The following is a 24,298-nucleotide window of genomic DNA, read 5'->3' as shown; positions in this document are numbered from 1 at the left end:
GTCAGCCCGGCTTGAGGGAGATTCAAATTATATTGAGAGTCAGGAACCTAAGAATTAAGCTGGAGAGGGCAGAGAACGGTGCCCGGCAGGCAGAGTAAGTTAGAGGGAGACAAGAGACCAGCCTTGAGCAGCCAGAGCTATTTGTAACCGAGGACAAGCACTTGTTCCCCGGACAGGACACAACTGTTGGCCAGAGCCAATCTGACGCAGAGCTGGGGCACATGGACAAGAGGGCAGTGCCGGAGGGAGCCCAGGTTCCCCACAGCGATGGGACCCGGTGCTCCCTCCCAGGGCTTATAAATAAACAGGCATGTGGGAAACGCACATTCTTTCTCCAAGAAATATAATTTATGTTTACAGCCAGTTTTTTTTTCTTCCTAAAGAAAACACTACCACATGGGGCCACTGCCCCTGACAGTGTCCCTGAGTGTCCCTGACCCTGGCCCCCTCCTCCCATTATTGCTTGGATGGGAAAGATCCGGCCCTGGGAATTGCAGAGCGATACCCCACTCCTCACCCCGAGGCTGTCCCTGGTGACGGAGCGGAGGCACACAGTGCTTGTCCCTTGCCCCACACCGTGCCAGCTACCCTGTCTGTGCCCATTTAAGGGAATGGAGAGTACAGGCAGTCGGAGAGGTTCTGGAGCAGCCTCCCAGGGCAGAGGACCTCTCTCTTCCGCGCAGGAGGCCCTAGAGGCACAGTGGCTTCTTTTCAAACTTGACAGCTGGAAGGCTCAGGCTGTGGGGAAAGGAGAGAGAGCTCTCTTCTCCCAGCAAGATTCCGGGCCCATGCCTAGAGAACAGAACAGAATCAAAGGTGGGGGTGGAGACCCTGCCCTCTAAGCGCCCCCCTTCCCCCATGCAAATTTAAGAGGGCTTGGGGAGGGAGGGATGTGCAGAAGACGCCCAGCGGAGGGGTAAGGGCAGCTCCGGTGTTAGGGCCCCCATCCCAGTTTCCAGGACTTCTGTCCTGGGCCCCCGCCCCAATCCCAAGCCCCCGCCCGTGGCCCAGGCCCTTCTCCCAGGGCAGTTATGTCTCACACAGGCGTGTGGTCCACCCCAGAGGTAGCGGCTCCTGCACCAGAAAGGGTAGGGTCTAGGAGATCCAAACTCCAGGAGGAGGGGGGTTGGAGCGGCAGCCTGGGCATCCAGACTCAGCCAGCAGCGAGCGGTGACCCTGGTTCCAGGAGGAAGCCAGCATCTCTACTGTGCTGTCAGTGACTCTGATGTCAGAGACCCGACAGAGCCATAGGGAACTTGACTGAGTCGGGACTTCGTCCGAGGACTGCCCAGAGATCAGCCAGGCGGCAGTCTCCTTACCAAACGGGAATACTTGAAGATGGCCCCCAGGCCTGCCTGTCCCCTACAGATTGCCCAAAGCGGTCCCTCCGCTGCCCCAAGGTAGGGGACCACCGTTCCCACAGCCCTTCCCGGAGCCCCTCCTCCCAGAACGGCCGAAGTCCATCACCCAGAGCACAGGCTCAGGTGCCCAGTCCTGGGGCGGCTTCCAGGGCGGGGAGGCTGCCCCCGGGGGTCCCCAGAGCCCGGGAGCTCCCGCCCCCTATGAGTAGGTCTTCTTCCTCCTCATCCTCAAAAGCCCGAGCTGGGCGCCGGGGCGGCGGCCGGGGCGTGGGCTCGTCACGCTCGGCCATGCGCTCGACCGCGCCCTCGCCCACGAGGAAGACGGTGTCGGCGACGCGCGGGGGCCCAGTGACCGGGTTGTGGTCGTAGGAGAAGACGCGCAGGGCGCGCAACGGGTGCAGGTCGGGGAAGCCGCCCAGGCGGTTGCGGTCCAGGTCGAGGATGTGCAGGCGGCCCATGCGCAGCAGCGCGGGCGGGAACTCCTCGAAGCGGTTGCCGTAGAGCCAGAGGCCGCGCAGGCCCGTCATGCGCGGCAGCTCGGCGGGCAGCGCGCGCAGCCGGTTGTCGCCCATCTGCAGCGACTGCAGCGCCACCAGGCGCAGCAGCGGCCGCGGGAAGCGCCGCAGGAAGTTGCCCTCGATCCAGAGGCAGCGCAGGCTCTGCAGCTGCGCGAAGTCGGCGGGCAGCGCCAGCAGCCGGTTGCCGCCCAGGTAGAGGCGCGTGAGGCGCGGCAGGCGACACAGGCCGTCGGGCAAGCGCTCGAGTTTGTTGAAGTCGAGCGCCAGGATGCGCAGCTCGCGCAGCTCCTCGATCTCCTCGGGCAGCTCGCGCAGCCCCGTGCCGCTCACGTACAGCTTCTGCAGGCGGCTCAGCGCACACACGGCGCCGGGCAGCCGCCGCAGCCGCCTCCCGCTCAGCTCCAGCTGCTGCTCGCCGCTGCGCAGCTGCTCCTCCGCGTCCGACGGCAGCTCGTCCGGCGTGGACTCGGCGATGCCCATGGTCACGGGCCCCGGCCGGGGCCGCCTCCGCCGCCGCCGCCGCCGCCGCCGCCTCCCGGCATCGCCCCCGCCCCGGCCGCTCCCGGGCCTCCCCGACGGGGCCGAGGCCGCGCGGGCTCCGGGGGGGCCCCCCGCCCCGGCCTGCCTCTGCGCCGGGAGGGGGGGCCGGGCCGGGCCGGGAGGAGGCGCCCGCTCGGGGCCCCCGCCGCCGCGCGCCGCGCCCCGCCGCCCGCCCTCGGGCCTCCCCCGCTCCCTCCGCCGGAGGCCGACTGGCTCGCGTTCGCGCTTCCCCGCGGCTCCGCGACCCGTCGCCCTGGCAACCCCCGACGCGTGTGCGGCTGCCAATGAGGCGGCGAGGGGGCGGGGCCGGGCGGGGCCAAGGTGCCGCCTAAGTAGGGTCCGGGCGCCCGGGCCCGCCCCCCGCGCCGGCCCTGGAGACCCGCCCGGAATCCGGCGCACGCCCAGGGAACCCGAGGTCCGCGCAGCGAAAGCCTGGCGCTGTGCTAACACAGACCCGACGTCCGACGCTGTCTACACCTTCGGCCCGGCGAGCCTTTGGGCGTGCGGTGGTGTGGAACCCAGAGCGGCAAGTAAGAAGGAACCGAGGACCTAGGAAACCCGGCCCGCGACCAGGGCTCTGGCCAAGTGGCTCTCGGGGAGGGACTGAGGGGCCCGGTCATGCCGGCTTGCTCCCATTCTCCCCGCTGGGGTCACTTTAGGATAGTAACTCGCCACAGTGTCACTTTCTGGCCCTTTTCGGGGTGGGTCACAGCTGAGGATTTGTGGGGACTTGGCTCCGCCCCCGTTCCCCGCCCTCGTTGCCCAACAGGTTCCTTGTTCGCGTACTCGTGTACTCTCGCTCCGGTCTCCTGCCGCATCCCTCCAGCTGTGTTCAAGGTCTGTGCGTGGCTGCGGTGGCCAGAGGACTGGGACACGTGAGCCCCTCCGAGCGCCACCAAGGATGACCACTCCTTCTGTAACTCTCTTGCGCATGCTCCCACCAACAGCGGTGCGCCCCTGCCTTCTTCCCTCCGGTTCAGATCCTGGCAGAAACACCGGCTCCCATTTACTGCGAGCCTGCCATGTGCCCTGCGCTGTACTGAGGGCATTGTACAGAATCCTTGCAACACGTCTGAGGTGGTAGGTACCCTCAATACCCCAGTTGCAAAGGAGAGAAACTGAGGCTCTGAGAATTTGACTTGAGCTGGGGGACTTGCCCAAGGTCACCCCGCTCCTGAGTGGCTGGGACTTGTGCTCTTAATCGTGTATCACACCAATAAATAGAAAAGAATGACGGAGCGCCTGAGTGGCTCAGTCGGTTGAGTGTCCGACTTCCGCTCAGGTCATGATTTCACGGTCTGTGAGTTCGAACCCTGCCTTGGGCTCTGTGCTCACAGCTTTGAGCCTGGAGCCTGCATCAGATTCTGTGCCTCCCTTTCTCTCTGCCCCTCCCCTGCTCACGCTCCGTCTCTCTCTCACAAATAAATAAACATGAAAAAAAAAATAGAAACAATGATGATCCCCACCTCTGGCAATGAGTTTTCTCACAAGGGAGCCTCTAACTCTTCCCTTGAACCTGGCTGGTGGGACTATGTAAGTGACTATGTCCAGGCAGCAACCTCTCCTTCGACCCACCGGGGTTCCCATCCCCACTGCAAGCAGTGGGGGAGGCCAGCCCAGGGCCAGAGAGCAGTGGCCAATGCAAGGCAAGGATAAGAACCACTTGTAAGCTGCAATGTAAGCTTCAAGTGCACAGGTGCCTGGCACATAGTAAGTATTCAATGAAAACTTTTAACTTTTTAAAAACGTTTATTTATTTATTTTTGAGAGAGAGCAAGAGAGGAAGACAGAGAATCCCAAGCAGGCTCCGTGCTTTCAGCACAGAGCCCGACACAGGGCTTGAACTCATGAACTGTGAGATCATGACCTGAGCCGAAATCAAGCATCAGACGCTTAACCAACTGAGCCACCCAGTTGCCCCAAACTTTTTAACATTTTTTTTTTTTTTTTAGTGGAGACAAAATTTACGGAGAGTGAAATGCGTCGATGGTGAGTGTCCAGTCTGATGAGTTCTGACAAATGTAAACACCCATGTAATATTCCCATCACTCCGAGTTCCCCTGTGCCTCTCTCAGTCAATCCCCCCCACCCAGAGGCCACCATGAGTCCGACCTTTATCACCAACTCTCTCTCTTGTCCTTTGGGAGAACTCTGTGGAACAGGTGACACCTCAGAGGCTAGAAAGCTGAGGAAAAAGAACCCAGCCAAGATGCAGGGGAAGAGGCTGAGCACCTCCCCCCTCCCCCGCCCCCCAAGCAGTCCCCCCCCCCCCAACCCGGGAACATTCGATGTGGAGGAGGAAGCCCAGCCAGCCCCCACCCCTCCGCACATGGCTCAGAGCTGGCACTCCAGCACCAGGCAGCCCTCGTGGGCTCTGCCGGCATGGGCAGGAGTCACAGGAGCTCCCGCACCCCAGCCCCAGCCTGGCAGAGCTTCCTGGGTTCAAGGGCACAGGGGACCAGCCCTCTTTTTGCTCCGAGTCTTTTTCTTGCTCTGAGTAGATCATGTACCTTCACCTCCCACCGGGCCCTTCTCAGTGGGTAAAGGTAAAATGTGCTGGCGTTCCAGGCCCACGCAGGCTGGCAGCGGGGCAATCATGTTGATGAATCACGCTGGCACTGCAGGCGCCCAGTCCTTGTCGAGAGCGTCACTAATGAATTAGCTTCACCCCCAGCACGGGGCCTCTCAGCCTGTCCCTGCTCCCCAGGAAGGCAGGAAACTGAGACCTGGGAAGGGGGAGCAGGGAGGGCGGGAGAGAGGGCTCAGACCCTGGCTGTCCCCTCTGCACGCGCATGTGCGCACACACACACACACACACACACAGCCTCTCTATGCCTAATCACAAGCTATAACTGCCCTGCCCACCTCCAAATCTGTGGGGGTTTTTTTAAATAAATTTTTGAAACGCAGAAAAAGTACAAAGCTCTCTGTGATAAACACGCCTGTGCCCAGTATCCAGCATTGACAATTGTTCACATTTTGTCACACTTGCTATACATCTATTTTCTTTCATATAAAGAGAAGAAAAGCAGTATATGTAACCCAGAAGTCTCCCTCCCGTGTTCCCACCCACGGGCACCCCTTCCCCACCAGGCTGACCCTGCCAAGGCCCCCTCTTTGGGGCCAGAACCCCTGTGGCTGCTGAGACTAGAATAAGATCACGGAGTGTAGGTATCGTGGGTTCTTAGAAAGCAAGGATTTGAGCCTATTGAATCCAAACCATGAAACAGTGGAGCAGGGACGGTGCTTAGCTCTGTTAAATGTCTGCAGGAAGTTAGTGATCCTTACCCTAGAAAAATGTGTGGAGGCAGGAACTCACCATTGATGTGCACAATTCCCACGGGCTCATGGTCTCCCGGGCTCTGGTCCAACTCCGTCATTTGGAGAAAAAGGAAATTGACGACGTCCTTCATGCCAGGCTCACTCCTCTGGTCTGCACCCCTCCCCAACTTGAGTCCTTGCCTCCACTCAGGTATTCATTCAACAAACATGAAGCCCCTATGTGTATGTCTAGGCACTGGGGATGTCTGTGAATGTGAACATTATAGACAAAAACCCCTGACTTTTGGGGCACCTGGGTGGCTCAGTCAGTTAACATGTCCAACTTCGACTCAAGTCATGATCTCACAGTTGGTGGGATTGAGCCCTGCATCGGGCTGTGAGCTGACAGACCCTCTGTCTCCCTCCCCTGCTCGCTCCCTCTCTCTCTGAAAAATAAACATTTTTTAAAAAATTAAAATAAAAAAAAAACCACAACCCTGGCGTAGAACTTATATCGTCGTAGAACTTATATCCCTGTAAGTGGAGATAGTCAACAAGCTGCATTCACGGTGTGTCAGGCCACGGTCAGGCCGTGGAGGAGATAAAGCCAGAAAGAGACAGAAGGAGGACCGAGGACCCCACTTTAAATAGAGTGGCCAGGGAGACCTCATTGACCGGATGGTCTTGGAGAAAAGATGGGAAGGAGAGGAAGTAGACCCGGCAGACAGATGTCAAGGGGAAATGCATGCTGGGCAGAGGGCGTGGCTGTGCCTAGACCCTGGGGCAGGAGTGCGCTGGGGCATTCTGGAGCAGCAGGGAGCCCGGGGAGGAGGAGCAAGGGGGACCCCGGTTACAGATGAGTCCAGAGACAGCTAGTGAGGAGGGGGCGGACCTCACTGGGTCCGTGGCCTTTGTGAAGGCTTTGACTCTGGATGGGAGGTCACTGGGGGGTTTCTTTGAGCAGAGAAGTGGCTCAATCTGACATATTTTAACAGGATCCCTTTGGCTGCAGCTGCAAGGAAAGTGTGGGGAGGGAGGGAGGGAAGGAGTTTGTGCAACTGATGCACCTCTCACCTGGGTTCTCCTCCACAAGAGAATGATGGTTATCACTTACTGGCACCTGTAGCCTATCTCATTGATCTTTCACTGCAATTTTTGCCAGGCAAGCACCCCTTCTTTGACTGCTGAGGAAATGCATTCAGCGAAGTAACTTGATCAAGGTTATGCAGCCGGGAAGGGGCAAAGCCAGTCCATCCTATTGCAAAGTCTGGGCATCTCCTGCTGTGTCTCATGGTCTCCCTCGGTTGGGGGAAATTAGAGAAACCCCCCAGCGTTGCCCAAATGACTGCTCCCATCCTCCAAACAGCAAAACCCTACTTGGAGACTTTGATCCATGGCCCCAGGGTTCCGTATGTTTGAGCAGCTAGGGGCACCCTGGAAGCCACAGGACAAACCTAGGAACCTCAACCAAGTTCAAGAGGGCAGAGCAAAGAAGTCCTCAAGTGCAGGGGTGGTGATCTGGGCTCAGGATTTGCCTATTAGCGAATTCCAGGTAGTCTCTGACCCATTATTAGACCAGAGCCCTTCACTGGGTAGCCAAACACATGAGGCTAACTCAGCCTGCTCCCCAGACCTTCTAGAAACTAGAGGCTAGACATGATCTGAGGATCACATTCCCCTGGAACTTGAGCTCTGAGAATGAGCTGCCTGGTCTGTTGAAAGGTGAGAGTTCTCTCCTTTCCCTTCCAGGGACACCAGAGCTGGAGCAAAAGAGGCCAAGAGAGTGAAGGCCACACCTCCATGCCATGGACGGGAACCTGACCATCCTAAGGGGTTCTGGGCATGACAGCTTCTTCTCCAGGAAGAGGCCACAGTGGTCATGGCTAGCAGCTGCCCTTGCATTAATACATTCCTGTGGGGCGCCTGGATGACTCAGTCGGTTAAGCTTCCAACTTCGGCTCAAGTCATGATCTCACAGTTTGTGAGTTCGAGCCCCGCATCGGGCCCTGTGCTAACAAGTGTGGAGCCTGCTGGGGATTCTCTCTCTCCCTCTCTCTCTCTCTGCCTCTCCACCCCCTCAAAAAAATAAATAAATAAACATTTTAAAAAATGCATTTCTGGATCAAGGGCAAGCTGGGTCTCCTGCTCTAAGACTATAGATGCCAGTCTCGACCATGACCGCCAAATACTTGCCTGGCCTGGCCCCCTTCCCTGTGGCAGAGGCTGCTGAGGGTCACGACTTCTGTTTTCCTCCTCTTCTCGCTGAGCGGCTAGCCCGCTACTTCTCCCAGGCCGATGGGGTGGGGCCCTGGATGGAGCACCGGGCCCATGGAAATGGGCAGAAGTGATACACGCCACATCCAGACACAACCCCCTATTCTTTGGGTTTCTGCAGTATTAAAGGTGGAAAGACCCGGATCCCCAACCCGCCACTTGGAGATGAGTGACCCATGTTAAACTGTGAGGCAAATGAGAAATACGGTTTCTTTAAGTTTATTTACTTAGAGAGAGAGAGAGACAGGGCATGCACACGAGTAGGGGAGGGGCAGAGAGAGAGGGAGACAGAGCATCCCAAGCAGGCTCAGCGCTGTCAGCACCGAGTCCAACACGGGGCTTGAACCCACGAACCGTGAGATGATGACCTGAGCCGCAATCCGGAGTCAGACGCTTAGCCAACTGAGCCAGCCGGGCACCCTGAGAAACGCATTTTTAATATGTGTAGCCATTTGGACTTAGGGGCTGTTTGTTACAGAATCAGCCCGAACTGACTTGCATACTCCCTCAGTGTCCCACACACGCCAGCTTCTTTCTACCCCAGGATCTCTACACGTGCTGGTTTCTCTTCTTCCTTCTCTACTTGGCTCATGTTCCTCACCTTTAAGGTTTCAGCTCCAACTTTCCTTGCTCGGAGAGTACTTCCAGGACCCTCCAGAGCCCGTCAAGCCTCCATTCTGTAGATTCTTGAGCTCCTACGTGTCTCCTTCAAAGTACTTGTCCCGATTGTAATTAAATAATCAGCTGCGGGTTACTTGATTGAAAAGTGTTTCCCCTGTTACCAGATACAAACTCTGTGAGGACAGGGACCTTATCCACTGATATGCCACACACTCAGCCCGGTGTCTGCGGCATTGTGCCTGCATGGCCAGCACGTGTGAGGCCCTCTCTTCTGCCTGAGCCACTCACCACCTCTGAACCTCGATGTTCACATCTGGAGGAGGAAGCCCAGGGCTAGGGCGAGGTGAGCAAGGCACAAAATTTGAGGGGGTGCCAAAAAAACCCTCAGTAATCAACATAAATAATAGTTCAATGCGATGGTTCTTGATCTGAAATTAATGCAGAAAATCTACGATGAACAAAACCTTACAGTTTCAAATGAAGATAGGATCAGTATCAGTGCTGTGATGAACCCCATTGGAGCCTTTGGCAAGAGGAGAAATCCGTAGGTCTTGTCCTGTCTTAAAGTGTTGGTATTTTGTTCACTGTGATTTTTTTTTGCATTCACTTTTATTTTTTCAGCGATTGCATGACACTATTGTTTATCTGGATTGCAGAGGGGTTTTTTTGTTTGTTTTTTTTTTGACACTTTTCTAAATTCTGTGCCTGGGAGGACGTCTCCCTCACCTCACCCTAGTCCCGGCCTTGGAATGGGCGCAGTCACCCCCTCTTGAAGAATTATCATGAAGCATCGGTGAGTAATATGAGACCTGGGGTTCGTCATTCTGAGATATTAACCAATGCTCCCCTGTAGACAATTTGCACACACCCATTCCCATCTGTCAGATACTAAATTGGCTTCCTATATTCCCTGCTCTCCCGCTCTCTCGGAGGGAAACTCAGAACAAAGAATCAAATCCTTGCCTTTGAGTTGCAAAAGACGCTTTGAAACCGGAGTTCAGACTATAGCCTTGCGGGAGCTGGGTTTTGAGACAGAAATCTTTTGTGTAGGTCCAAAAGCTTGGCTTTGAACTTGGAGAGCGGGGAGTTGATGCCGGAAGCCCTGGAGTGGGCCAGCATGTGTCATCACAGGGGCCAAGATCCCACCCAAAAAGAGAGAAGGGCTCACCAGTATGTGGGAGAGAAGGGCAGAGCTGCACCCCTACAGATGGATGGGTACATCGCGCAAAAGTGCTCAGGCTTCACTTGCTCTGGGCTGAGGCAGAGGGTGGCATGGAAACCATCCCAGGAACACTTAGGGGACACCAGGGCAGAGGGAATCCACAATTTCCTTACCAAGTGTGGCCTAAGAATGCATCAGGCTTCCCACAAGTGCCCCTGTCTGGATGAAGAAGGCTCAGGAGAGTCAAAATTGAGGTGAGCTAGCCCCTCCCCTGAACCCTCTACCCTTGAACTGCTCTCTCATGAGAGAGAGCATCTAGAAGTTTCTGCACCTCTGAGATAGACTTGGCGTGCTGACAGCAGCTGATAGACCTCGAGGGGCTGCATGTGTGGCCCCGCTGGAGGCTGGTTCGCAGAACCCTGGCAACCAGAGCTCAGAAGGTCCCAGCTGCTTCGGGGCAGGTGCGGGGAGGACACGTGTGGATTGACCAAAACCCACAAAGATCACAGTGGAGGGTCCACATCTCCGGGGGAGTCCACATAGGTGGCTGCCTGCCCCCCAAGAGCAAGCTCCACATGCTGCTAAAGAGGACAGGAAAGGGAGGAGGGGCAGATTGGATTTGAGTCCCGAATGGACAGAGTTTAAATTCAGAGGAGATGAGGAAGTTGGCCTGGAGGCCACCGATGGACGTCTTCACTAAGTTCAGTTACAGACACACCACGGTGCGTTTCTGAGCTCCTGACTAGGTGTCTGTGAGGTCCACACCGGCTGTGCAGATGGCGCCAGGTACAGTGGAACCCCGGCCCAGGGGGCGCCTTTGCATCAGCGACCTCGCAGGTTGGTAGACTATTAGGGAAGTTGAGGGAGGGGATCTGTCTGTTCCCCATGTCTCCCAGAGTGTCCTTGAAGGCAAGCAGCATCCCTGCCCAGTGCCTAAGGCATTGCACAAATGCTCGCTTCCTTCTCGTTGGTAACCCGGATGTGAAGGATACTTGAAATCCCCGGACCCCTCAGCCTTCTTCTTCGTCGGACGATCCCAACCAACTCAGGAAACAGAACCCGTTTCCTCCTGTGGAAGGTGAAAATGCCGGAAACGAACTCACTGTCCCAGCTTCCTCGGCAAGCTGGGTGCAGGCACGGGACCTCGGAGCCACCCAGCAGAAAAATGCCCGCCCTTGATCTGGAATCGGAAATCTGAGCTGCGGAGCAGAATCCCTTCTGAGGCTGGGTGGGGGCATCGGCAAGGGGGAGGCAGGCTGTCGCCGGGCGCCCGGGCTCATGGGACGATTTTGACCCCCGTTCTTGGCTGGGTAGCGTCCACGCTTTGTTCTCCAGTCTACCTAAAGATTCCGTGAGCTCGGAAATCCTTGTAGTAAGCTCGTCTTCTGCTTCCATTAGCTGAAGTCGGTTTCTGTTACTTGCAGTGTGGGGCACTAAGGGGACCACATGGTCACAGTGGAGGGTCCGCTGTCCCACACTCCAGGGTTTTCACTGCGGTGCCCAGGAATGCCCACACTGCCAGGTGCCTTGGATACGCTCGGGAGTCCGTTTGCCCGTGTTCTTTAAAGCCTCCTGCCCCTGGTGCCAGAGCCCTCCAGGAGAACGTGTTTCTGCAGCAAGGCTCTTGCCATAGGGACCACCCCTTGTCACTGGGGCCACAGTAGGCATGCTGGGGCCCAGAGTCCCATAAAGTCTTGCCTGGACACAGCTCCTTCAGCATCACCCAGTGTCTCTCTGAGGATAGGTGGGCTAGGCCGATGTCCTTCTGACCTGTCCCTTTAAGCTGGGGACCTCTGAGGACATACGTGTGTTAACACACACTCGTACTCACACGTTCCCCCTTCAGCCAAAGAAAACCAAGCCCCACGCCTTGCTGGCTGCCAAGGAGATGCCCGGTTCTCCTAGGAAGCTTCCAGGCCCCGACTTCAGCCCACTTAAGGGCCCCAGGTCAGTGATACCATGGGGAAGGCCTTGTGTTCAGAGCGCAGAGACCCGAGTATGTGCTCACCAAGCTGCGTGGCTTGGGAGGCTGTCTCGTCTGTCTGGCCCAGGTTAACTGTTATGACAAAGGTCCTTCCAGGAGTGAAGCTTTACGATTCCAAGAACGTTCTTGGCAGAGCAGCCTCGTGAGAAGCAAGGAGTGTCCAAAGGCCCGAAAGACCGGCAGGCTCTCTTCTGACCTTGAACGGAGGCCCCCAGGTGGGGGAAGGGGGGGTGGGTTCCTGGGTGCCACTCCTCCTCTGCCCTTGTGTATTTGACAGTTGGGAAAATTTCCTCGAGAATGGGTGGCCCTCCAGATGGTCCGAGAGGAAAGTGGGGATCAGATTCTGAGTTTCGGGCCCTCCATCTGTCTGGGTTTAGCGAACCCACGGTCCTTCCCACACAGGCTTCCTCCTAACCCCTTCCCCACCCCCCTGGGGGCCTCCAGTTCCCACAGACAGGTGCCTTTTCCCAGCTGGCCAGCTGTCAAGCTTGTGAGCTGGCGGCTCTTCCTGTCACCACGTGACCCGGACAGATGGTACCTGTCAACATCAGCTGCCACAGTGCCATGACGGGCAGCGGCCTCACACACGTCCCCGTGCGTCAGGAGTGGGGCCCGATGGCGTGACATCCAGCGTTCCTCCCAATCCTGCCGTCCCATCAGCCCTCGGGCCTCCACACCCCCACACCGCAGCTGTCAGCACAGCACCCACCTGCACCCCCAAACTACCCCCCCCGAGGGAGGCCCCTCTGTGTTCTTGCTAAGAAAATGAAGGCCCACGGAATATTCCCAGCACCCAGCAGGCTGTGGGGGCTTAATAAAGTTAATCATCGTCATTGTACACCTCAGAACGGCTTCTAGAATATCCGTGGGGAGGGGAAGGAAGCTTCTGGTAGCAGCTACAATCAGCACCCACTAAGAGTGACTCACCTCAACACCCAAGCCCTGGTTTCCAGGTGAGGGAAGAGGCAGGCCGCTTGCCAGAGAGCCTGGCAGGAGTTGGCCTTGGGGACACGACAGGAGCGGCCTAGGCCTCCTGGCTGTGCAGGTGGATTACGCACCCGAGAGGGGGCTGCTCCTGGACAAGGGTCCTGAGGGCGCCTGTCCCGGGCCAAGTGGGACGAGACGACGGCCAGACCCCGTGAGTGTCCCAAGTCCCCACTCCTATGTGGGCCTCTGGTTCCTCTGCTCCAGCATCAAGCCAGCTACTGTTCGCCAGCCAAGCACTCGATACCTGTCATTTTGTTTAGCCTACGGCGTGGGTAATGCTATTAACTGCAGCTGAGAATGGTCAAGTGGCCTCCCCGGCGGGTGGCAGGCTGCGGAGAGCTGGGTACAAACCCAGGCCGTCTGACTCCAGAGCTCATGTCAGGACAGCTTTGCTCCGCTGCCTGCCTGGGCCCGGGGAGAAGAAAGGGCTCTGGGCTGAGGCCGGCTGCGGCCGGGCCAAAGACTCACGTCTCGGAGAGGCAAGGGGACGGGGCGTCCCCAAACGAAGCCACGTTATCCGCGCCCGCAGTCACCTGACAGCACGGAGCAGGTGTGCTGTGGCAAAGGCCAGCACTTCAGTGGGGTTTCAGTAACCTGAGTGGCCACAGCGGGGAAAGTATCTACCCCTCCTCCCCTGGGGACACAGAGAGGTTTGCACCGACCCGATCCTGGTCTTGGGGCCAGTGTCGGGGGGGGGGGGGGCGGCGGGGGGCGTCAAGATTAGAATGTGAGGCCCTCAAGACAGGACAGGGGAGTTTGGTTGGGGTTGGTCAGAGGGTGGGCACGGTTGAGGGGAGGGCAAGGGGCACATACAAAGAGAAGAGGAGGCCCGGAGCCTTAAAACTCAGAGGTCCTGCAAGGTCACAGCTGTGGCATCCGTGCAAGGGGTGGGGGGTAGGCACAGCAGGGTCTCAGCTGCTGGCCTGTACATACACAGGAAGCCTGGATGACTGACATCCTGGGACTAGGGCAAGTGACACCCAGAAGCTCAAATCTGGTGCTCCGCTGACGGGCAGTGTTCATTCACTCGGTCGTTCATTCATTCATTCATTCTCTAATACTTCCTGAACACCTGCAAATGTGCCAGGCACTGTCCTGGGCTTTGGAGTCTCCACTGTAGACAGACGTCCTCTGTGGCTTTGTTGAGCCCCATCATTGAGGAGGAGGACAAAGAAGGGCTCCCTAGCCTTGAGCTGGCCCCTGCACTGTGTCCTTGCCCACGGCCTTGCCCCTTACAGCGCCCACAACTGGCCGTGCTGCCCGTTTAATTCACGGTCCGGCTCACACACCCTCCCCCACGGGGCCTGCTTTGAGAAACCTAGCGGGGTGGGCAGAGGCCGGGAAGGCGGGTGTGATTCGGAGGCCACTCACACCCCCACCAGGCTGCTGCCAGTCCGGGCTCCCCCCTCCCACCCTTACCAGCAGGCCCCCACCCACAGATCTTGCTGCTGCGTGACCCATGGCCGATGGCACCGCCTCTGTGTCTGTCTCCTCATCTAGAAGATGGGGACATCCGTGCCCTGTACCGGGCAGGACTTCCAGAAACATCTAGGCTAGGCGTTGGGTCCTCTTGCACCCGCTTTCTGCCACCGCATGCCCTGGGTCACCCCACCCTCACACAGCCTCTTGGGCTGGGGTCCAGGATCCAAACGGAGAGGTCAGGATGGGGCTCCTGGAGAGAAGCCACAGGGGGCGAAGGCAGGAGCTAAGGGGAGCAGAGGGGCGCTCCTCAGCCCCCTCTCTGGGGTGGAGTCCTTAGCTCCCAGCTCAGGAAACAGCGTGGGGTGGCCCCAGCTCACACGGCCTGGAAACTGGGTGCCGGACAATGGGAGAGGGAGGCCATGGAGAGAGCGCGTCATCAGTCTCCAATGCCCCCGACACCATATCCCTTACTGAGTCAGACAGAGGAGGGGTGAGCAGGAAACCTGAGCTGTAAAAGGACACTGGAGGGGAAGAAAGAAATGGAGATGTGAAGCGGGGTGTGTGTGTGTGTGTGTGTGAGAGAGAGAGACCGTGGGCTGGAGGGGCTGGTTGATCTCTTTCCCAGCCCCGACCTCACCGTGGCCAGGCCACAACGGACACCCAGCCCAGTTGGCAAACCCCTGACTTGGTAACTTGCCCCCCGGTACCGGAGGCCATGGACCCGCAGGACGCACCCACAGTCTGGGCGGCTGTCACTGGGTCCTGAGTCTGGCTGGGTTTGTAGCTGAGAGACTCTGTGTCCCCAGTCCCCTCCTCCAGTGCTGGAGCCAGCTGGAGCCACCCACATCCCACATGGAGCCCCAGCCAGGCCGAGTGAGGACAGCCCCCCGGGGCCTGCCACTCAAGACTGCTGGTACACCCAGGCCTGGGGGGGCCAGCAGTATGGCTCCACAGATACCCACTGAGCGGTGGGGGAGGGGGCAGCTGCTAGACCACTGAGTCTGCCCCTCTGCACGCAGGCCAGCCTGAAAGGTGCAGGGGACAGCCAAGCCTGGGGCTGCCACTGCCTCTCTACCCTGGGGACCTCAAGCCACTCGTGCACTCTTTCTGGGGCCAGAGTCCCCTTTATATAAGGAGGAGATGGCGCTGGCGGGGCCACAGCATACGTTGTATAGTTGTGCACTGTGCAAATGCACCTGGCGGAGGGGACAGGCACTGAGAGGCAGCCCAGGTTCTGCCTTGCCGGCCCCGGTGTTAGGCTACAGCTTCTGGAGGAAGGAAGGCGTTTACTTCCCAAGAGAAGTTCCCTCTTGAGGAGTGGTGGGCGGAGGGGCGGGGGGGGGGGGGGGGGGGGACACTCGTTTTAATTCTCACAAAAGGGCTGCCCTGAGGCACCAGGTTTTTCAACCAGCCTCCACTCCTTCCTGTGCCAGTGTCCAGGTGTCCATCCAGTTGCAGACCTCTCTCCATCCGTCTCTGGGGAGAGATCTCTATGACTGCCTTCCCCTCAGTCCTCCCTTCTCTTTTAAACCATCCAGTGTGGGACTCAGAAGGACCCTGGAAGTCCTGCTCAGATTCCCCTGCCCCACTATGGTCCCACTGCCCCATTTTATAAACATATTCTTCCTAGACCCGTCTCTGTCCCCCCTCTGCCTCCCCCTACTCTGTCCCACCTGCTCCCTCCTGGGGCTTCCTCCCCCCACCCCACACTGACTGAGCCCTCAGCACAGGTTGTAGGAGACCCCTTGACCGAAGAGGAAACTGTGTCCGGGTCCATAGCATCACAGTGAGTCCAACACGACCTCCCTGACTCCAGAGTTGGCCCTGCCGCCTGCCGCCCCCCCCCCCCCCCCCCCCCCCCCCGCCCCGGCCACCCAACTGCAGCACTCTGGCCGCGCCCTCCCCAATCCTTCCCCAGCTCCCCTGGCAGGGACTAGACATGCTGGCCCGCTTCAAGCCTCTTTATTTCATTAGGAAAGTAGCCAGGGGAGTCCCAGCAGGGGAAGGGATGGGAATCCACTCCTGTCCAGCTGGGTTGGCAAACCTGTGGGGAGCAGAGATGCCCCCTGAGCGGCTGCAGGGTGGCTCTGGGCACTCCTCCACCCTGAGAGGTCCCCAGTCTCCCACCACCCGCCCCCCACTCTGGGACAGGGTCTCCATCAGGGCTTGCTTGTCCCAGGGCTGGGGAAGTGGGGCCGGCCCCGCAGGGGAGCCCCTTACCCAGACTCAGGCTCAGCTGGATGTGGCAAAGTGGCTGCTGGGAGGCACAGCTCGGTAGAAGGGGTCCTCCGCGATCAGGGTTCTGCAGGGGAGGGGGGAGCGGTGCCGGGTGGGACCTTCTGCTCTGCCTGCCCCTCCCCTGGGGTAGCCTTCAGCCCGGTTGGCCAAGCCACAAACGCTCTTTGCCCGCCAACTCTGGGCCATTGTCTTACAAATGTAATTTGGGGGAAACTGATCGGAGCCGAAAGGAGTCAGAGTGAGGCTGAACCACAGTCCATTCAGCTTTGTCCCCACCCCCCACGCAGCCAGGCAGGGAGCAGGTGCTGGCCTCCGGGATGGGGATGGGAACAAGGAGGGTGGAGGGCAGCCCCCACAGAGGGAGGGGTCGCTGGGGAGAGGGGGGTACCAGGAAAGGCAGTGAACAAACCTGAGAGAGGAAAGGGGCCTCTCAGACAGACGGATGGAGGGAGGGAGTGAGGGAGGGCAGAAGCTGGGGAAAGACCTGAATTCAGCAAAGGGCAAAGCGGGGGAGAGAGGGCCAGCTACCTTCCCACGTGGGGGTGCAGGCGCCGTAGGCTCTCCGTGGGGGTGGGGGTGGCCTCCATGCGGGTGACCGGCTGGTTGAGGGCGTAGCCTCCGGGCTTCTGGGGCTGGGTGCCACCTCGGGTCCAGCCTTCTCGGTCCAGACCCTTAGGGATGTTCTCAAAGTACCTGCAGCACAGGGAGGGGGTTCTTGGCTATAAGTCGGCCTCTGCCCACCTCTGCGGCCTCTCTGCGCTTCCGGGACGGGAATCTTGAATCCAGCAGGGCAGACTGCCTCCGATCCCTCCAGCTTCTTTACCTTTGCCCACGCTGTGCCCTCTGCCAGGCACTCCCTGAGCCCCTGCCCGCATGGGGGACGCTGGCTCTGCCGTGAGCTGGATGGCCCTCCTTTGTGCAGCCCCCCATGCCCAAGCCAGCACTTGGGAACGTAAAGGGCCCTTTAAGTGCGCCTCCCTCCCCGGCCTGTGAACACCTCAGGGGTGGGGAGGGGAGACCCCTCCATCGTTTCTCTCCAGGGGGTCCACTTGGCTTCCGTTTTGCTACTATTCACTGAGCACTGGGCCAGGCTCTGAAAGTGCCGGGAGTACGATGTGGGCCCCGCCCTGGGGCTTACAAAGTAGGGGTGCAGACAGGTAAGTGGGAAAATCAGTGGTTACCACCCCTGGGGAAGGGCAGCGTGCCTGACAACGGGCAGGAGCTCAGGAAAGCCGAGGGGGGTGGGGTGGGAGAAGGACCCCGCAGAGCTGGCTGGGGCAGAGGTTCTGCCAGAGGAGCTACAGGACGAGGGCATTTGCAGGGACACTGTTGTCCCCCAAAACCCAGAGTGAGTCTCAGCCCCTCCCCCTCGCCCTCCGTGGGACCTGGAGCAGATCACGGCTCTGCCGTGTGGCTCCCGCATCACATCCCCCCTCTGAGCTTCAAAGTCCACATCCCAAAGAGGGGAGTTAGCCCGAGGATGGGAGGCATCTTGGGAGACCAAGGAATTGGGGGGCAGTGTGGACACAGGCGGACACACAGAGGGCAGATGTTGTGCTAGGAGGCTTTTGTCCAGAGAATTACACCTCCTTGATCCCACCCCTGTAATGCCCTCCCCATCCAGTCCTGGCCCCAGGAGCCCTTCCCAAAGGCTCTAGGGCCACTTCCTCCTGGAAGCCCTCCCTGATGCTCGGCACAGAGCTTACTTTCTGGGGAGCACAGAGCCCGCCTGCCATGGACTGGATGTAGGATCTTAGCAGATGGGGTATTGTCCCACCCGGGCCCCCTTGAGCCCACCAGCCTGGGCATCGATGGCCTGCACTGCATCAGAGAGAAGTGCAGAGGAAGGCGTCCCAGAGGCTGCTACAGCTCGCTTTGCCTGAGCAAGGAGGTACCGGGGATTCTTAGTATGGTCCCTGGGGACAGCCCTTAACTAACGACCAATGGGTGTGGAGCTATCAGCCCCCTAGCTCTCTCCCCGCTTGGCTGGGATGATCCCGGGTTGTGTGTTTGCACCGTTTTCTGGAGTCTTCCCGCGGGATATCTGGCTGATACCACACTCGCTCGGGGCTGCCTTCCTCTCCCCATACCACTTTCCCACTCCCCCACACTCCCCAGTAAGAGGCTTGCACTCAAATCCTTGGCTCCGGGGCTGCTTCTGGGGGAACCCACATTGATTCAGTGTTGGTCTACCTCACAGACTTGTGAGCTCGTGACTTGTCCCAGTGTCTGTCTACAAACCGCACGTCGGCGTCACGGCCGTCGATTTGCACAGGGAAGGGGGGCTTACCCTTGGTTGTAGGTGGTCAGGTACTGATTATCCATGTCTGGGTCATAGGGGCTCCGGATGTAGCTGGGGTTGTTAAGGGTGAACCCTGTGGGCTCCTGCACAAGAGGTATAGAGGGGAAGTGTCAGGCCGGGACGGGGTGGAGATTCGGGAGTGGGGCTGGGCACCCCGGCCTCACCTTGTTTCCCACAGTCTCCCTGCCAAGCAGGGCAACGTTGGTCTGTTGCACCCGCTGGGGGGGCTGGAATTGCCCGTGGCTCACGCTGCTAGGCCGTGGGCTGGGTGGGGGCACCTGCAGAGGACAGAGCCACAAGAAAGGTGGCCGGGTGGCCAGGGCGAGGCAGCAAGGATAGAGGGAGCGTAGACAGATGTGGCCCTGGGGCCTCACCCTTCCCCCTCCAGACAAACCAAATTCCTGGTTTGAAAGACACCCCTCGGGATGCCTGGGTGGCTCAGTCGGTTGAACATCCGACTCTTGGTTTCGGCTCACGAGCCATGAGTTCGAGCCTTGCGTCGGGCTCTGCACTGGTAGTGCGGAGCCTGCTTGGGATTCTCTGTCTCTCTGTCTCTGCTTCTCCCCTGCTCATGCTCTCCCTCTCTCCCCCTCTCTGTTCCTCTCTCTCTCTCTCTTTCAAAATAAACAAAAACAAAAACAAAGACACGCCTCACTTTCTGGCTTCCTAGGCCTTTACTCCTCCACCAGGACGTCCAAAACATCCCGATTCTTCCCATTCTTTAGTGCCCAAATGCCACTGCGCCCAAGAGACCTCCCTGTCTCCTCCCGTAGAGTGCTCCTGCTCTGAGGGAGCCCCCCTCCCCCCCGCAAAAGGCCACTCACTCTGGGGTTCAGCAACCTCTCATTCACTCGGCTGTAGCCTGTTTCCCGCTCGGAGCCTCTGGCCAGCACAGGCAGGAACTCATCCCCCTGTGGCAGGAATGCAGCCACTGGCGCTACAGCGTGCCTGCTCCCCCCACACCCTTCCACGTAGTGTCCTAAGGGCCCCACAGAAGGACCCCAGGCTGTGGGTCAGACAGCCCTCACCCCCACCAGCTCAGCTTACACGAATGTGGGTCATGGGGAGAAAGTCGGACCTGGTGACACTCCGGCCAGGGTGGAGGACCTGGAAAGAGGCCCCCAGAGGAACATAAGCAGCGGCCCCTTGTCCTGCGTGCAGGGGAGGGCTCACAAGTGGGTATCATTGGGGCAACTGAGGAAAGGGAAGAGTTTGGGGAGAACAATGCTGAACAGGAATCAGCAGGGCTCTGGTCTGAACTCTTGTCCAAACATTGGCTCTCTGCCCCTTCTCCTCTTTGGACCTCAGTCTCCTCATCCATAAAATGGGGCCGTGGGGGGGCTGGACAAAAGTGGTGGTTTTTACCCACACTCGTTCATCTTGTGTTTGAACAAAGGGTTCTGCAGCTCACACTTTTAAAGAAGCTAGAAGTCACCCTGAGGTCCAAGTGGGCACCAGCCTGACTTACCGGGTCCCCAAGGACGGTCTGGGAGGGTGGCTGGAAGCCAATGGGGTTCTTGGTGGACTCTTCGGTGAAGCCAGTCTCCTCCTTGGAGCCAATTGATATCTTCTGCAAGAGATCTGCAAAAGACATCCCCCCTGTGCTGCCCCCAGCCCCACCCCAGCCACCTGGCCCTGCCCACATGGCCTCCAGAGGCTCAGTGTCCCAGCCAGCAGGCACAGAGCTGACTCCAAGGGTCTGGAGGCCCAAGCTACAGGATCGTGGGCATCTGGAAGACTTCAGAGTCCAAGATAGACAGCGAGAGGGGAGAGGAGAAGAGGAGAAGGAAGGGCAGGGCTGATGGGCCAGGAGGCAGCTATGGTCAGGTTCAACAGCCCTCCTAAGCGAGTGAGGTGTCCTTGGGGGATTGGCACTAAGGCACGTCTCCCCCAAGCTGCCTGTGTGTCCTTTTTTCTCCCGCTGGTGCCTTCTTTGTCCTGTGCCAGCTCATCCAGGTCCCCTGGTGTCTCTCCTAGGGCTCAGGTTAGGGTAATATAGTGGGAGAGACGCATGAGCTCAGACGTGTGCCTACCTGGCTGGTTTGAAGTCTCCTTGAGATACTTGGAATTGTACTCAGAAGTCAAGAAGCGCGGGCCCTGGAACACAGAAGGTGAGCCGGAGGGGGGACGTAAGAGAGAACAGGGCCCACGAGGCGGCTGGTGGCAGTGGTGGCTCTTTAGTTATCTGTGCTCTGAGTAGACCTGTGTGGCCTGTTCTGAGCAGGGAGGGCCAGCACAGCGCTCCTGACCCAAATCTGTGTCTGATGGGGCATCCGAGCCCCATAAATTCCACCATGAGAACACGGTTCCCCTGTGGCAGTGCCAACTGTCACATCCCACACCGGACTCCCAGGAATGACCAGGGGGCCCAGAGCCCTGGGACCCAGACTAGGAGGGGGCTCAAAGCAAGGAGAGAGGCTGAGGGAAGAAAAATGGGTGCTTACTTCACAATTCACCACCCAAGGCTGAACAGGTCTGCATGGGAGAGGGGAGGGAAGGGGCCCCTGGGGTTAAATCCCAAGACACGAGTAAGGAAGCCTGGGAGGACCGCTCTGATGCTGTCTTGGAAATAACAAATGACCTTGGCTCTCCCCACTGTTTCTAGGAATGCTGAGTCCACCTTTATTTAGCTGGCTTTCAGGGCGAGTCAGAGCAGGTACATGTCTCCGGGAGGGGAAGGGGGTGGGTCTGGCCCCTCTGCCCAGGGCACAGCCCTTACTGGGGGCTGCCCACTCACATGCCGGGAGTTTTCCCACTCCAGCGAGCCCTTGCCCTGCTGCTGGTGGAGCAGGGGCATGTCCCTGGGTTCCAGCCCTGTGATGGCCTGCGGCCCATAGTCCTGGGTGTCGAAATGGACCTTCCTGACCTGGGAGGGAGAAGCGGCCAGTCACTCTCCAGGTGAGGCGATGGCAGTCACTTCTCGACTCTGATTCTGCCCTTGACCCCTATGGAGTATCTGCAGCCCGAGGGGCCCCTTTATAATGAAGTTGGGTCACGTCCCTCCTTTGCTCAGAGCCCTGCAATCTTCCCACTGCACTGGGAGTAGAATCCCATGGCCTGACAGCCACCCGCGAGGACCTCGGCTCCTCACTTGGCTGCAGCCATCTGCCTCCCTGCTGTTCTTTGTCACATCACACACTCGCACCGCAGGGCCTTTGCACGTGCTGTCTGCGCTGCCTGGAACTCTCTATCTCTCACAGCGCTGCATTTAGAGGCACACTAACCTCCCTTGACTCTTTGACTCACGTCCCCATAGCAAGCTCTTTTCCGACCCTCCTGCTTTGCCGTTGCAACCCCTTCACTTCTGCTGCACCCCTTGCCTTTTCCCCCCCCAGCACTTGCGCCTTCATATATAGAAGAGACGTTCAGAACACACTGGTTGAATGAACGAAGGTGGTAAAGGTGATTCGACTCCCAGCCCCCATGTGGCTCCCCTGTGCCCAGTCATCTCAGCCTTGACCAACCCTTGGTGGTGCAGTTCGCCCTGCCGGAGGGATCCTCACCCTTCCTTCCCTTCGGCTCTTCCTCTACCCCAGCCTTGGGCTCCCCCTCTCCCGCCCAGCACTGACCTCTTTAGTAGGGGTCGCCGCGCTGGGCTTCTCCTGAGAATAGCCAGAGCTGGTCTGGTGCATGTTCCAGGGCAGCGGGTATGTGCCATCAGGCACCTCCAGGGGGCGGTAACTCTGACTAGTCACTGACTGGAAATTGGGGCGGACTTGTTCCCTGAGGGTGGGGCAGGAGCCGGAGCGATTACCACCAGGGCCACATGGAGGCTGCCGTGCTTATCTCTAGAAGCTTCCCACTCCCCTCAAACCTCCCGCAGGAGTCCGCCTGCCTTTGCGCCCCAGGCTGGGCGCTGCGCCCGGAGTGCCCCAGGGTCCCAGACCTAGGCCGGGCAAGGGTCAGGGCCTCCGCGCACGGAGCTTACAGTGGGTCTGATGAGCTTCGATGGCCCTGAGAGCTAAGGCTCAGCGGAGCAGGGGGTGAGAAGGGATTGTATGGACCGTGCCCCATGGCCGGGTTGTCCAGGGCATCGAGATTGGCCTGGTATGAGGCCACAGGACGGTAATTTGATTTGTAGCCTGTGCCTTCGTGACCGCCCATGCGGGGCCTGAACTCCTCCTGACCTGTCAGAGGGGGAGAGAGAAGACAGGACCAAGGGTCAGCGGAGTGGAAAAGCAGTGAGCAGGGCCTCCCAGCAACCCCCCCCCCTCCACACACACACACAGGGGCCCAGGCCCCTTGGGATGGAGAAGGCATAGAGCCAGGGGCTGGAACAAGTGTGCCAGGAGCCGTGAAAGCTTGGCCCTTCGAGACCGTGGCAGCAGGAAATAGAAACGACGAGGTGGGGACAAGGTCAGTGTGGCAGAATCACAGGATGGAATGGGGGGGGGAGAGGGGGACGGGGGCAGCAGGGCAAAGCCAGCCCGACAGTACAGGTGTGGACACAGTCCTTGGGAGGCTCACGGTCCTTGGGGAACCTCGGCGGGCTGGGGTGGCTCCGAGTGGTGACCGGACGGGCTGCTCCTCTCCCAGGGGGAGGGCCTCCTCCCATCCTGCCTCGGGTCCGGGAAGGGGGGGTGGGGGGGCTCCTGCCCAAAGGGGTCCTCACCATAGGCTGTGCAGTAAGTGGTGGCGTAAAATTTCAGGGGATCCGTGCAGCCTCCTGAACTCATCTTTACGTAAGGGGACACAACCCCCAAGGGGAGTTTCCCCATCATGATGCTGTGGGGCAGGGCCCCGAGGGGGGGGCACCTAGGAAGGACACACAAGGAGCCCCATCAGGTCAGCAGCCCAAAGGCCCCGAGCCTGGCTCAGGCCCCGGGCTGCGGAGACCATGGAGCTGAAGCTCGAACCCCACCCAGCCAGTGCCTTCCCCTTCGGCCTGTCCCTCTCCATCGACACCCGCACCCCAAAGAAAAGAGTCCTCGTTGTCAACCCTTCACTCATATGCACTTGTTTCGCCTTCCCCACACCTTGTTGTCATCTCCCCAGGGTATAGCCGGGAAACCGAGCTTCCAGAAGATGAAGAATTTGCTCATAATAGGTGGCCGACTGCCAGCTCCTGATCTCAATCCCCTCATGGTCTCCTCTGTGGACTGAATGGACAGACACCCTCCCACCTGGGGATTCCTGGCCACCCGGGCTCCAGAGCTCACTCCCAGCCCCAGGCTCCTTGTCTCTCCCCCGGCTCCCGGGCCTTGCTGGAGGAAGTTGGCTCAGCCCTCCTGGGGCCCAACCGCAGCTGGCCCCACCCTCACCTGCCCTCTGCTGTGGCTCTGAGGTCTGGCGAGAGAGGCTTTGGGGAGGCAGGAGCTGCTCCAGAGAAGCCCAGGCCCTCTGGGAGGTGGCCAGGCCAGGAGAAACAGTGTGTTGCCTAGCAACCGGTGCCTAGCAACAGCGTCCCCACGCCTCGGAAGCCCTTCTAGGGCCCCGGGCCCACTGAGAAGCTGACCTGGCCAGGATGGGGGGTGGGGGGCGCTGCCCAGGCAAGGTCCTGCCTCCTTTGGTCCCCACCCCCACCACCGGCTTCCCTGGGCAGAGCTGGGCAGAGTTGCTGTCTGAGTGACAAGAAATTAAAGATAATCTCAAACAACCACTCACGCTTATTGGGTATGCACTCCTCGG

At 59.1% G+C, this 24,298-nt stretch overlaps 2 protein-coding genes across 5 annotated transcripts; both read right to left on the bottom strand.

Annotated features, from left to right (window-relative positions):
• Positions 1 to 326: 326 nt before the first annotated feature.
• On the bottom strand, positions 327 to 2,406 carry LRRC10B (leucine rich repeat containing 10B). 2 transcript variants are annotated; one of them, XM_043581331.1, is made up of 2 exons: positions 1,041 to 2,406; positions 327 to 792 (listed from the first exon to the last, which is right to left on the bottom strand). In XM_043581331.1, exon 1 carries the CDS (start codon positions 2,357 to 2,359, stop codon positions 1,481 to 1,483), a length of 879 nt encoding a protein of 292 aa, XP_043437266.1. In that variant the 5' UTR covers positions 2,360 to 2,406; the 3' UTR covers positions 327 to 792; positions 1,041 to 1,480. The 2 variants fall into 2 exon arrangements, with proteins under 2 accessions (XP_043437266.1, XP_043437267.1); XM_043581332.1 differs by having other exon boundaries at positions 327 to 738.
• Positions 2,407 to 16,076: 13,670 nt separating this feature from the next.
• Positions 16,077 to 24,074, bottom strand: PPP1R32 (protein phosphatase 1 regulatory subunit 32). 3 transcript variants are annotated; one of them, XM_043581327.1, is made up of 14 exons: positions 23,932 to 24,071; positions 23,283 to 23,425; positions 22,599 to 22,797; positions 22,240 to 22,393; positions 21,408 to 21,536; positions 20,704 to 20,767; positions 20,139 to 20,251; positions 19,718 to 19,777; positions 19,495 to 19,581; positions 18,835 to 18,948; positions 18,659 to 18,753; positions 16,897 to 17,061; positions 16,351 to 16,432; positions 16,077 to 16,174 (listed from the first exon to the last, which is right to left on the bottom strand). In XM_043581327.1, the coding sequence occupies exons 2-13, from the start codon at positions 23,389 to 23,391 to the stop codon at positions 16,363 to 16,365; spliced, it is 1,359 nt and encodes a 452-aa protein (XP_043437262.1). In that variant the 5' UTR covers positions 23,392 to 23,425; positions 23,932 to 24,071; the 3' UTR covers positions 16,077 to 16,174; positions 16,351 to 16,362. The 3 variants fall into 3 exon arrangements, with proteins under 3 accessions (XP_043437262.1, XP_043437263.1, XP_043437265.1); XM_043581328.1 differs by lacking the exon at positions 18,835 to 18,948 and having other exon boundaries at positions 23,932 to 24,074; XM_043581330.1 differs by lacking the exon at positions 21,408 to 21,536 and having other exon boundaries at positions 23,932 to 24,070.
• Between the last annotated feature and the right edge of the window lie 224 nt (positions 24,075 to 24,298).

This window comes from Prionailurus bengalensis, chromosome D1 (genome assembly GCF_016509475.1).
Source record: "Prionailurus bengalensis isolate Pbe53 chromosome D1, Fcat_Pben_1.1_paternal_pri, whole genome shotgun sequence".
Lineage (NCBI taxonomy): Eukaryota > Metazoa > Chordata > Mammalia > Carnivora > Felidae > Prionailurus > Prionailurus bengalensis.
Note: the sequence above shows the minus strand (reverse complement) of the source record. Positions and strands in the feature narration are given on the sequence as shown.